The sequence below is a fragment of the Vanessa tameamea genome, chromosome 19 (assembly GCF_037043105.1).
Source record: "Vanessa tameamea isolate UH-Manoa-2023 chromosome 19, ilVanTame1 primary haplotype, whole genome shotgun sequence".
Lineage (NCBI taxonomy): Eukaryota > Metazoa > Arthropoda > Insecta > Lepidoptera > Nymphalidae > Vanessa > Vanessa tameamea.
The window spans coordinates 9,453,650-9,467,971 of NC_087327.1; the positions used below are offsets into that span (position 1 = coordinate 9,453,650).

Here is a 14,322-nt window from a genome sequence, read left to right on the forward strand (position 1 = left end):
ATGTTGTTTGTGTATACTTAAAATAAATAAAAAAATCAAAAAAAAACTATGGTTTCTATCTTGTAGTTTATATCGGGTAGTTTTTTGGATTTAAAATAGGGTTAGAGGAGTTCACACTGAGATCACACACTGTAACAGACAGCGTGTGATCTAATTAAATTTATTATTATTATTCAATTATACATAATTACTATAATATTATAATATTACTAACTTTTTACAATAAATATAATATATTATAGTTATCCTACAATAATGAAACAATGAAGAACATAAAACCCTTAAAAAAGACTAAAACAATTTAAAGCTCGACATAATTGCTACTTTCGTGGCCCCAAACAATGAAGTGTTATTTAAAGCATTAATCACTAAATCTTAGATAACGTCTTGATTCACAGTTTCATGACTACTAGCATTATAATGCTTTTTGTAATAAGTTTATTGTACAAAAATTTAAATGGATATTTATCTTTTTTTATTTATTTAAAAAAATCGAACGAAGTTTGGCTATAGACACTGATAGAGGAAGGAATAAACTATTTCATATATCGCTAAATAACCGCACTGCTTACCAGGATGTCTCACACCAGATTTTCCCTGTGCTTGGAACACATAAGGGGAGTTTGGAGAGATGAGCTCGGTGAAATTCAGTTAATCTTAAATTCTACAAAAAGTAGAGTCACTGGTTATTCCCCAACTGAGCTTATGTTTGGGATTAAATCTCAACCATTAGACATCTCAAAGATAGCTGTCGTTAATGAGAGTTCTGAATGTAGGGCCGATTTAGATCAGATCCGACAAACTGCCTCAAATAATATTGAACGAATAGCGAGATTAGACACCGAACGTTTTAATAAGGGTAAAGCGCAAATCAAACCATTTAGTGTTGGCGATTTTGTTTTTCTTAAATGTTGCGAATGAAATCAGCCAAAATTAGATAGAAAATTTAGAAGCCCATTTAAAGTTATTGGAGTCTTAGAAAATTACCGTTATGAACTACAAGATCTTAATGGTTCTAGAAGAAAGTACAAGTATCCCCATGAAAGTCTGCGTATGGTTCCCAATGGGCGTGAGGGGTTAACAGAGATGGCTGAGGCATTATGTAATCAGGCTTTAGAGGAAGATGAGACCGTGTCGGCGGAGAGTGATGATGATGTAGAGACAAATGTTAGTGTTGATGTCCTCTCTGTTGAAGGGGTACAAGATGAGATGAGTGGTAAAAATAAAGTAAAAGTTTCGGAATTGGCCGATGTGTAATGATAGCAGAGGTACGTTATGTAACATCTTTTAACTGGCTGCAAGCCGCTGGCCTGCCTCGTGCTACATACGTACATACATACAACGATATATATAAATGTATCGTTGTGTAGTAGAATAGAAAAACGGATGCACTGCAACGATGAAGTTTCGATTTGATTATAATAAAGTGAAATTTATTAGAAGACTGCAAAGAAACATATTAGTTGTATTGTTGACCTATTATGAATCTCTTGCCTTATTGATGAGTATGTTGTATTTGAAATATTGTTAACAAAAGTCTATCAAAAGCCAGAGCACATAAAACTTACAGAAGTGCCGAAATCCTGAACCCGGCCTACTGGAAAATTCAGTCTAGAACGAATTCAGTGTTCGCGTTAGAAATAAAAAGTTTTAGATTGGCACTTCGTTTCGTCCTGATAAATCTGATAAATCTTTGGAACATGCAAGCTGACTGATATTTTTACTGAAAAATGATTCTTTTAATTGATTGGTACTTGAACTATTGCTGTTAGTATCGTGGGTGTATCATTTACGTATTGAGAATCAAGTCTAAGTTAGAGTAGAGGCTTTTTTACTGACAGCGGTTTATTAAAGAAATGTTCTAAATAGGTTTTTGCACGTCTGGATAGGTAGTTTTTACATTCTTCCGCTAAATAGAAAATAGTATTGTACTGTTCCGCTTAGACAAGTATGTGTGATTTATGTCGTTACACAAATGACATAACTACTTAGTTTGGTTGTAAGGAATGGGCATTGTTACTTACCATCCTCCGCTAGACAGCCTTCCTTCTCAGTAAGGTCCTTATGTAGATCTTTAATGAACATACAAATTTTTACCATTATTAATATAATTAATATATACTTTTTCTTTGGGCATCAGTCACGTGAAAAGTTTTGAATGTGTCGGTATGACACTATGACCAATTGAATCGAATCGTGGATCGTACTGTTGAACCTTTTATTTCATGTTAAGTAAATTAGTGGGTTAACACCACATTTTTATTGTTTTTATATAGATAGACGGACGAGCAAATCGGGCACCTGATGTTAAAATATACATGCACACTGTCAAATACACATTGACGTCGTAAGAAATATTAACCATTCCTTACATCGCCAATGCGCCGAAAACCTACTGCTAAGATGTTAAGTTACATGTGCCTGTAGTAACACTGGCTCACTCATCCATCAATTCAGGATACACCAATACTAATTATTGCTCTTTGGCTGTAGAATATCTGATCTGCCACCACCTAATATAATATACGGTTGGCAACTAAGTGATTGCCGAATTCAAATAATAAGGAAAATTCAAATCGAGATTCTTGACACAACCAAGCATTTTTTTTAAAAAAAAGGCGATACATTGAGCTTTTCTTTAAGATCACATGTTGTACTATGACGATCTGAATCAATAATGGCCTTGATATGGGTTGCATTGACTTCGACTGGACGGCCAGATCGTGGGGTACATGTCAGTCACCTCCTCGTGGTGTACCCTGGGCAACGGGGCCGGCTTGAGCTTGCTCGTCGGCCACGGCTAAGACTGGCGGGAGGGATGCCGCGGGGCCGCTCCTGGTACGTCCCTGATCGGCGTCAGGGCGAACCATGTGAGTGGCCTCGTTGGCTAGGAGGGAGTGGGAGGGCTCGCTACTCGAGCCTCCCAGGTGTTTTACACCGGCGGTCAGCGGCGGAGCCTACCATCTTATCCGCCGCAGGGCGTCAGCTTCGTTGACGCCCAGCCTCCAGTGGCGGACTCGGGGGAGTTCGTCACATTCCCACATGGAGGATGAGGGGGAAGGCGCGCACTAGGCGCGCTTTCCATGGATATTCAGCCGCCTTACGGCGGCTGCCGCTGGTGGGGTCGCGGTTGCATGCCCTTGGCGATCCCGTGGCCTCACCACTCGGCGGCATGGTGGAAACCCGAGGATGGTTTTAGTGGGTAGGACAGGGCATCTGCCCTGGCACGGGGCATTAGGCCCCGGTTGAGTCCCACATACCCGTCCCGGTCCCCCGACCGGGCGGCATGCGTAAATGCATTTCCTCCTCGTTAAACAAAAAAAAAAATGGACGGCCAGATCGTTGAACATTTTTCAATGAAAAATCACCAGAACGAAATCTGGCAAACCAATTTCGGCACTGCCCTTCTTTCGAAGCTTCATTTCCATATATGGCACATAACTATCTAATATATTTTTTCAAAAAAATGTACGTTAGATGTTTTGACCACTTTAAGAAAACAAAAGAAAGTGTAAAGTCTACCTACTCACAAAATCGGCAATCACTTAGTTGCCAACCCAATAATTATATAGACTCTTATATTAACTAAGAAGGTTTGGCGCGTAATATTATTATCATTTAGCAAAAAAGAGTTTAGCAAATATTTATTATCTTGGTTCTTTTGCCGTCTTGGTACAGCTGATATAAATATTAACTATTTCACAGCGCTATATTTATAAATGGGCTTAAATCCGGGCAAGTACTACTAAATTTTTCAGGTTCTCATTTTGTGTGTACATATGAGACGAATACCCGTACTCGTTGAAAAACATTGTGAGGAAAATTTTGTCGGACGAATTTCTCTGTATAATTTGTATAAACCGCTAATCCAGAGTGGAGCGGCTAATCCAGAGGTGTGTATATCACGTTGATAGCGGAAGCTACGGCCAGTAGTTTGGCTTTATTAAGAGATACAATATTATGTTCATAAATTATTAATATGAAAGCAAAATTCATTTTTTGGAACGAATTTTCATTACACGTTTTACAGTAGGAAGATAAAAACGTTATGCCCCCCCCCCCCAGACGACCCTCCCTCTCTTTCTTTGTCTATTGTATATGAATTTTTATAAAATTATTTAAACTTATTTTTTGTTGTTGTTTTAAGCCCGGAATTTTTAAAATAGTTTTGTCATTGTCGTTTTATTTATTTTTAAATGTTGTTAATTCAGTTTAATGTATATTTTATATGTCTTGCGAAACATAAAACCCGGCTGAAAAACGGGCTGACCCCATACATAAATCGTTCATCCTAGGCAGACTCGGTATCCGTGACCTAGCGGATAAGCTTCGTCGTCTGTGTTGATATGGTCATGTCGCGCGGTAATTGCAATCTAATGACTATAGTGAAAGAAAGTGCCTTCATATGTTTGTGGAAACAGGCCTGAAAGTAGGCCAAGAGATGGCTGGATGTCGTGAAGCAGAACACGAGAGCTAATGGACTTACATAGGGTGACGCTAGAGACCGTGCAAAGTGGATTAGACTTAGTCAGAAGGCAGACCTTGACTGTAGCCGGGATCAATAAATGCCAAGCAGAAGAAGAAGAAGAAGAAGAAGAGAGTAAGAAAGATGTTCCGTCAATTCAGAATGACGCTTTTCATGTAAGCAGTAACAAATCTTAGCACTTCGTATATCATTCTTAAAATGTGACAGCTTCTTACAGTGTTACGCTATTTTGATGCGTGGGTGCTTTAAATTCTATAATAATTATTGTCAAAGTCGCTTATCACTGGCTGACGTTTTACGATTGTTATCTGTGATGACTTTCGAGTCTGTCCTCATAGAATAGCTCTACTGATAGCTGAAGATATTGTATCAAATATGTATCATTTTAATATATTTTCGTGTTACCTTTAATATTATTTTATCGGCGTATTTAATTTTAAAAAAATTTCCATCATTTTATATGCAAAACTATTTTTTTTAAAGTCATTCTTTATAAATATTCCTTTTATTCGAGAAATTTTACGAAGGCTTCGACATGTGTGCATGAGTATCGTCGGCTGTCAGCTCACGTAGCATCGTAAACCACAGACGCAGGCGATGAAACTAGTGATGTTCATGATACATATCGATAAATCTCTATATCAAATAAATTAACTGTTCGAAATAATTTCATAGAAAGAACCATTAAAATGAACCTAAACAACAGATTCATTTTTGTTTTCGAGAAACTGACAGGAACTCGGGGTTTGTTTTGTTTAATTTTTATCTGTCTGTGGACTGTCATATAAATTAAATTAGACAAAATAATATATAGTATTTAATCTATATAAGATAGAGTAATATATTTACATGTAGATATATACTATATATATAAAATAAAATTTACAATAACGCAAACAAAAATAAAAATAATCGTAAAACTGCACGACAAACATATATAAATACATAATATGATTATTTAATCTTCGGTATTACTATTGTATGGTTACTTGAGTATTTTTAATTTTTCATTTTAAATTATTGCTTATAAACTTGCAAAATTCTTTCGTACTCACTTAACCAAATTTCACATATAACAATGTATGTTCATAGTAAAATCGAAACCAAATATATATTAAACTTTATTTAATAAATCTCTTAAAAAACAGCCAACAGACAAAAGTCTATTAAATTAATATTTAAAAAAAATATATATATATATACGAGTATATATGCTTTATACATTTATTGGGTGGCAGGGCTTTGTGCAATACAGTCTAAGTAGATACCCCCCACTCATCATCTACTCTACCGTCAAACAGCAATACATAGTACTGTTGTGTTTCAGTTTGAAAGGTGACTGAATCAATATAACTACACACACAAGGGACATCTTACATAGCTTCCAAAGTTAGCGTCGCATTGGCGATCTAACAAGTGGACTTTTTACATCGTCTTAATCCATGGGCCTTGTAAGAAATGGCCGGTGGCCCATCCGCCCGTCCGTCTACCTATTACATAAACAAACATAATTATTTAAATAGCAATTGCATATTATATTATCATTCACTATCTAGGATTGAATTATCAAAATAATTCATTACACTTAACAACGTCACGGACTTAATACATTGACACATAAATAAATGCGATATCATTAAAAATATAACTGTCAATATTTTAATCACACCTTTATCCTTGACACGATACTATATTTCAATTATTTACATAAGGAAAATGACTAAAATCCCTTAACACTACATAACGAAAGCTTTAAAGCGCGTTAAGCGACGTCAAGTTCAAATGACGCTGTAACCTCTCATCTTATTTCCCTCGAGTTAACACGCTGTTTATGACGTTGTAAAACATCATATAATGTAATATATACACATAAAATGAGACTAGCTTTGGTACTGCAGGTTTACATTCAACCCAATTAGAGCTCCTTCTGATGTTTATTTACTAATATGAATACTTTTCTTGCAATTAATATAGTGAACAGTCGCAGTAATTCAGAGTTAAGCCGTCCATTTTAACCGCTGCTGATACAAAAATATTTTTGTCCAAGGCTTTGAATTTATTAATCTCTTATACATATAATATATATATTTAAAGAATACTAGTAATGCCCCAAATTAATTAAGGAATTACTAATGTTCCTATTTACCCCTCCTTTTAAGCTTATCACTTATGTGGGGTGTAGACATCCGCTAACAACGGATTTTACGAAATTCCAACCCTAAGGGGGAACAGGCGTTGAAAGTTTGTGTTTTATAAATTTCGCGCGGGTGAAGCCGCAGGTTTAGCTAGTATATTATAAAGTTAGTGTATTATCAACATTACATTAACAGACTGTAAATTTACCAATGCTGGGCTAAGGCCTCCTCTCCCTTTAAGTAGAAGGTTTGGAGCATATTCCACAACTCTGCTCCTGTGCGGGTAGGATTCACATATGGCAGAATTTCGTTGAAATTAGACACATGCAGGTTTCCTCACGATGTTTTTCACCGCCGAGCACGAGATGAATTATAAACACAAATTGAGCACATGAAAATTTAGTGGTGCCTACCAGGGTTTGAACCCGCTATCATCGGTTAAGATGCATGCGTTCTAACCACTGGGCCAGCTTGGTTAGTGTATGCGCTAACACAATTGCATTATTAATTTAATCGCTCTCAAAATTTAATAGGACTGACTCTAATACGACCGGAAAGAGCTTAAAACTGCACGTTAGCTGATTTTTTAGGTATTTTTTTTTAAATAATAATATAAATAAAACTTGAAACTATTTAACTTTTAGGTAGATGAGACATACGTATATACAGAACACATTGAGTATTATTCACTTCTAAAATCCGAATGTTTTCAGCATTGAAGGTAACGAGCGGTGCCTTGCGTAGCCATTACCCTGTTTAGTGCAGTAAGGCTGACAGACCGTAAGTGTGGCATTAAACTACTGCTGTTTTAAAACTGACGGGTAAGCTTAGCTCTTGACCGCATTCATGTGTTTATATAATATGAGAATTCAATAAACTTGGGAATCACATTCATTAAAATTAAAAAAAAAAAGCATATTACTCAGTACAAGATTATATTAAAGACTCGCTGTGCCCGCGACTTCGTGCGCGTTGTTTGAATTTAAGTTATTTGGATATTGTAGCGTGATTTTATTTTTATTCGATATATAATTCTAAAATAAAAGTAGCCTAAGTTACTTCTTATTACATCCGCTATCTACCAGTGAAAGTCCCGTCGAAATCGGTTCAGCCGTTCCAGAGATTAGCCGGAATAAACAGACAGACAGACAGACAAAAATTGTAAAAAATGTTATTTTGGTACATGTACCTGTACATGTATACAAACCGTGTATACATACATATACATTTAGTAAAAATGGGTTATTTTAATATTACAAACAGACACTCCAATTTTATTATATGTGTAGATAAAAAATACTTAGTATTTATTTATTTATAGGCAGGATATATGAAAATTTAATTGTACTTTATGGATATAAATTTTAACTGCCGAAGTAATTAAAATGGTGGCATAGAGTAACTACTGATTTTCTGGCCGGTTCATCCCAGTAGAATATATTTTCTGAATCGACGATTCAAAAGTACTTTAATGAGTTACTTACCTCACCTTACTTGAATAAAGAATATTTTGATTTGATTTGATTTGAATGTTCAACTTTGAAATATTAGAACTTACTACACATTTTTGTAGGGCTTTGTAGAAGACCACCTGGTTATGTTATATTTACATATAATAAATTCTATCACCGAACGGTCATACTTAATGTTGTTGTGTTTCGGTTGGAAGTGCGATGAGTGAGCTAGTTTTAATACAAACACGAGGGACAAAACATCTAAATTCCCAATGTCGGTGTCGAATTGGCGATCTAAGGAATTGTTAAAATTTTCAACTGTATCATGTGGCACATTTGGCCTTTTGTCAACGTAACGTACGTCATTTTTTTTTTTTAATTTTTTGTATATTAAAAAGAAAGAAAAAAAGTATACTTAATAATATTAAGGAATTATTTATAATTATGTTTATACGGGTTTGTTTATGAACAATTAGATTTTTTATTATTTTCGATATCGACAGAATTATTTTTAATTCGCCTGCACTGTTTACTCACAACGCGCAGCAAGCCACAGATGTTCGGAATAAATTGTCAACAAAATATATTTAATAATAAACAAATTGTTCAAAGCGCGGTAGGTATTAATTTGTAACGATAAAATTTTTAAAAATTTTCAATTCGCAGTATGTTAAATTTTTTAGAAGAAAGAAAAACAGCAGGATTTTTTTTACGTCATATTTTAAAATTTTAATTTTTATATCATAATAATAGTTATATTTTCTGAGTACTAATATGAGATCAGTTCAAGCTAGTACCATTCCATTTATGAAATGAACTTATAACTACAATTGTTAGTATTTTTTTTTTGGACAACTGCGAACAAATATGTTGATGTCGTAGCTAGGTGGGCAAGGGCCTCGGTGAATAGGAAAAGAATCGCCTTACCCCTGAGCAGGATCGATGCTTTCTAGCTACATGAGCTGGCAAGTTGGCTGACCCCCTCTTTTCACAGCTTAGGTTAGAGGACCCCTTGACTCCGGGGCCCTATTGCACTGCACCACCAGGCCCTACGATAGGTACGCCACTGGTCGTACTGACCGATTTTAGTCACGGCAGTCAAGTTTTAGAGAGACCAGCCAACTACATAGAACATATTAAAGGGCACAATTGTGTGCGCAATCACAGGTGCACTCTATTCCCTCATTCTCATAATCTGAGAATTTTTCGACAAAAAAAAAATTAATAGCTCTTCATCGACCCGATCTGGGTTTGATCCCACTAAACCAACGAGGTGGCCAACAATAAACAAATGTACGAGTAAGATCAAAGTAATCACAGGTGTTCATGAGGTCATTTTTCTGATACCCGAAGACCATTTGTGAATAGACTTTGTAAAAGAAATCGTTGTAGTGTGACTTTTCATTTGATTCCACGGATTGGTATATTATTTAAACCCTCGAGAAAAATAAAAACTGTTACGGAGTAAGTATGTATATACAAAACAAAAAGGGTTGATCTGTCAGTTGTTACGTCAATATAAAAGTATCTATGAGAAACGGGCACAGACCGACGACTGTCTTGAAACTTAAATCCCATTACAACCAGAACGATACTACAGATGCCTTGCTGTCCTTTTCGCACCTAATAATTAATTTAATAGATTAGACAGCGACAAAGCATGTTTCGCTTTGTTGACCAAATATAATTCTACCAATAATCCAGTAATATTATGCAGTCTGTATTTTTTTGATCTTTACGATTAAAGCACATCATTTAACCTTTAATTCACTGCAAATATTTCAATATACACACATAATCCAGACGTATTGATATAATCCATGTAAATATAAAAGCGAAGTACCACTCACCGATTAATCACTCAATCTCAGAAACTATAATACCTACATGCTTGAAATTTGGTAGGTACGTTTCTTATAGGGTATAGACATCCGCTAAGAACGGATTTTACGAAATTCTATCCCTAACCCCTCAGGAAAATGAGGGATAGAAGTTTGTGGTTTATAAATTTCGCACGGCTAAATCCGCAGGTTCATATATAACATTCGATTGGATATGAGTAGGCCATGTGTAAAGTCAATGGATAGATAAAACCTCTTGATTTTCTGGAACAAACAGCAAGTACTATCGAATCTGCATAAGTGCTCCATTTATTCTTAGTCAGCCTGTATTCTCTCCGTTCGAGAAGACCGGCAAAACGCTCGTCTGCTGTTCACGAAAAGCGCCCATGTCTCAGTAAGTGTAGAATAAAAAATTCATAATGCGAAATATGGAAAAATCCTGTTGGGGTGTTTTGAAACGAATGTAAAATTCAAAGGTTTAAGTTATTTATACGCTTCTGGGATTCGCAGGAAATTTGATTTTACAAATATCACTTTTGACTTAGACATTATTCCAACAGCGCCTTAATGTTAACTTTAATGTAATCAAGGCGCCCTAATGCGTAAACGATTATTATTTAGATTGAGGAAGGTCTTGAGCATGGATATGGATAGATAAAGAGGTAGGGGACGACCAAAGAATCGATGGATGGATTCTGTGAAAGACGATATGGTTAGAAAGAATGTTACTTGTGATATGACGTCCGACAGAGAACTATGGAAAAAAGACATGCTGCGCCGACCCCAAGTAAAATTAGGATTAGGGCAGGAGGATGATGAGGATGATGACTGTTTTTGAAGTTATAGTGAACGAAGCTGCGGGCGACAATTAGTTCTCCATAAAAGTGTCAATAAAAAAGCATATTATTAAAAAATATACCAGCGACCTGATCAGTTCCGGAGATTACCCCTTAAATACACACAAAAAATATTTTACCTCTTTATAATATTAGTATAGATAAAAAAGACATTTTATGAACATATTTAAGTAAATATAAAATAAGGTACTGTAAATAAAATCTAAGCGCACTATTTCGTAACTGTGTTTACATTTGTAAAATCAAAACGAAGTCGTGAGTTGGAAACCTATTTTGGTCATATATTGAATTTACGCCGATACCGCAGCCTTGCGAATTTATTGCCATTCCAAATTGAACTTTACGCTAATGTTAGAAATCACATTTTTCAATAAACACAAAATCAGCCAAGAGTAGAATTAGGTAGGGGGAAAATCTGTGTTTTAGTATTTCGAATATCCGAAATGAACCCTTTTGCTCGAGCAAGAAATTTACTGTTTGAAATTTTCTCTGCGTTGACAAATTGGAGGATGCTTGTCTCAAGCAAATGTGCATTTTCAAATTAATGGAATAAATTAAATTGGGACGCTTTAGAGCCGAATTTTCAATCAATAGTTTTTTATGGCAATATTTTTTAACCCATACTAAAGACGTTTTTAAAGGAGAAATATGAAGTGTTGGTTATTCTTCAAATAAACCGGACAATGACTACACGAATGCGTATATCATAAATGAAGACATATTCGTCATTTTATTTATTATTTTTTTTTATTATTTATTTATTGGAAAAGTTACACCATCAACATATCACTAAGCACTTAAAATTAATATCTGTTGGGTAACATACAAAATGATACGTCTTTAAAGGTGTAAACAACATTTTATTATTTACCTTGATAAAACAGACCAGAAGTGAAAATGACTTTTTCAAAATATACTAAAAACTATCTGATTTTATATAACAAATAACAATCAACAATAATATTAATTACTTTAAATGAATAATAATTAACGACAAATTTTCTATGACTCAGAAATATTATATCCGAAGCACCCAAACTTCGCTACGAAAAGTCAACCCCAGCCTCTGTGACAAAGGATCGTGCGATCTTTTTTTTAATGTATTACGGTACAAAGTATTGATAAATTAGGCGGAAAAAATCTATTATGGAGTCTATTTCTGTCAAAGAAGCAATAAAGATAAACAAACCTTAGATTTAAGTATGCCACGAGATTTTCTAACAGTTCAACTATATTGTTTCGATAACAGTTTTATCATATCTAGAGTATTGAAGCAACCGCGAGGTGGCGTCTATTCGATGTCAAATGTTGTTTATTTGGCTTTTGTCCTCTTGTGGGTGGAATAGACTGTAGATCCGTTCACTCGCGAAAGCGCGCCCTAGACGGGAAATTATATCGGCGTGTAATAGTAGGAGTATGTGACACGTCTACGTTATATCATATCGGCGTGTTTTGGTATAATAAATAAATAAATAAATATTGGACAACATCACATACATTACTCTGATCCCAATGTAAGTAGCTAAAGCACTTGTGTTATGGAAAATCAGAAGTAACGACGGTACCACATACACCCAGACCCAAGACAACATAGAAAATTAATGAACTTTTTCTACATCGACTCGGCCGGGAATCGAACCCGGGACTTCGGAGTGGCGTACCCATGAAGACCGGTGTACACCCTACTCAACTACGGAGGTCATCAATATGTATCATGTGTCATCAATATGGTATGAGTATGTGAAACCCGTGCTTACTAATAAAACACGTTTTTCGTATTCGACTGACATTTATTTCAAATCCAGAACCAAAGTTACAAGTAGAGGACGCGACTTGTACCTTAAGCATAGATATTATAAGTTTTGTTACCACAGGCTAACACTTCTTAACAAAATAAACTTAAATTCATTTTTTTTTAATTTAGCCTTAATTCCTAACATACGCATGAACTGAAAATGCTTACGTGACAACAGACCTTTAGTTAACAAATCAGCGAGCACTTCCTGTTGCTTTTGTCCTCTTGTTCTTGGAATAGACTATAGATTAATTCACTCAGGAGTTCCCACCACGTTCGATTATATCGGCGTGTATTAGTGTGCGTGAGTTATGCTAGTGCTTACAAAATGTCGCAGTGTGCGTGGGATGACTAAGAGTAATGAGGGCAAAAAAAAAAAACAAATTAAATTATATATTTTTTACTAAAACGGCGATAATTTACCTTGAAATATAAATAATATTATGATGAATATTTCTTAGTCGAAGACATTTAGTGGCTGTTACTTTATATTTAAACACTAAATACTTTTGAAAGTAAAATACCAAAAATAAATTTAAAAAAATATTATGATAAAGTCGTTGCTTTTTGTCTATAGTAAGCTATGCTAATACTATAAATGCGAAGGTCTCTGTCTATCTCTTTGTCTGTTGCTTTTACAAAGCGAAATTATTGAACCGAATTTGATGAAATTTTGGTATGAAGGAAGTTTGAAGTCCCAGAAAGGACCCCAAAAAGCGAAGCCGCGGGCGATAACTATATCATATAACAACTAAATCGTTTCCTTATTAACACAGTTGTTTGTACAAAAATCAATAGAAAGTACCTTTTCATATAAGTTCATTACTGCAATAAGCACTGAGCAAAGAATGCACCATACGATAGTGCATCCGCTTCGCTGGCTTGCTCCATTTTCTTTTATTCTCTTACCCAATATAATTCAAAGAAATATCTACTCGTGTATTATATAGCTAAGATGGCTCAGTGGTTCAAATAGGTGCATCTTACACGATGATTGCGGGTTCGATTTCCTCTGAATCTGGGCTAAGTTAATGGAAATCCACTTGACTATTTTTTTCAATGAACATTGGGACGGAATTATTTAAATAAATTAAAATATAATAATAAATTGAAACAAACACTAGATGTTACCTCAAGCTTACTACACTACCGTCAAGTAAACTTTTAAGCCGTTTCTGAAATTAGCACGAATAAACACAGACACAAACAGACGAAAATTCTAAAAATCATTATTTTGGGTAGCTATTGCTTTAATAAACACGTTGCACTTTAGCAACGTGGTGGAATATGCTCCTAAGCTTCTCCTCAAAAGAGAGGACCTTACCCCAGCAGTGGGAAATTTACACGCTGTACATGTTGTTGTTCGTTTATAGAGCAATGAGATATGCACTCTACTCTTTTTCTCCTAATCCGATGAGAAGGCAAATCTGACACGAAAATTGAGAGACTACACAGATGGTCAAAGCCCTTATACACTTTCCAAGGAACGGGAGTTCACCAAAACTTCTAAACTACCATGCAGTTATTAATAACTGCATGGATTTTAGAAGTTATGGTATTGAAATTTAACGATAAAACAACCCAATAACTTTTTACCGATCTAACCCTGGGCTTAAATCTAGGACCAGTCGTATAAGCTGGTCAAAAGACCAACGTTTTGTATTAACCACTCAATCAACACCTATATCAAAAGAACACGGTAGCCCTCGATCTTATCTGTGGAACTAAGCTATAATCTGTGGCAACAAATCATG

At 35.2% G+C, this 14,322-nt stretch overlaps 1 protein-coding gene across 1 annotated transcript in view; it reads left to right on the top strand.

Annotated features, from left to right (window-relative positions):
• The first annotated feature begins 1,086 nt into the window (after window positions 1–1,086).
• Window positions 1,087–14,322, top strand: part of LOC135193838 (histone H3.v1-like) — a 30,826-nt gene continuing 17,590 nt past the window's right edge. The window contains exons 1-2 of the mRNA XM_064217928.1: window positions 1,087–1,253; window positions 4,491–4,600. Of these exons, the coding sequence (XP_064073998.1) occupies window positions 1,087–1,253; window positions 4,491–4,600 (277 nt within the window). The remainder of the gene's footprint in view (window positions 1,254–4,490; window positions 4,601–14,322) is intronic.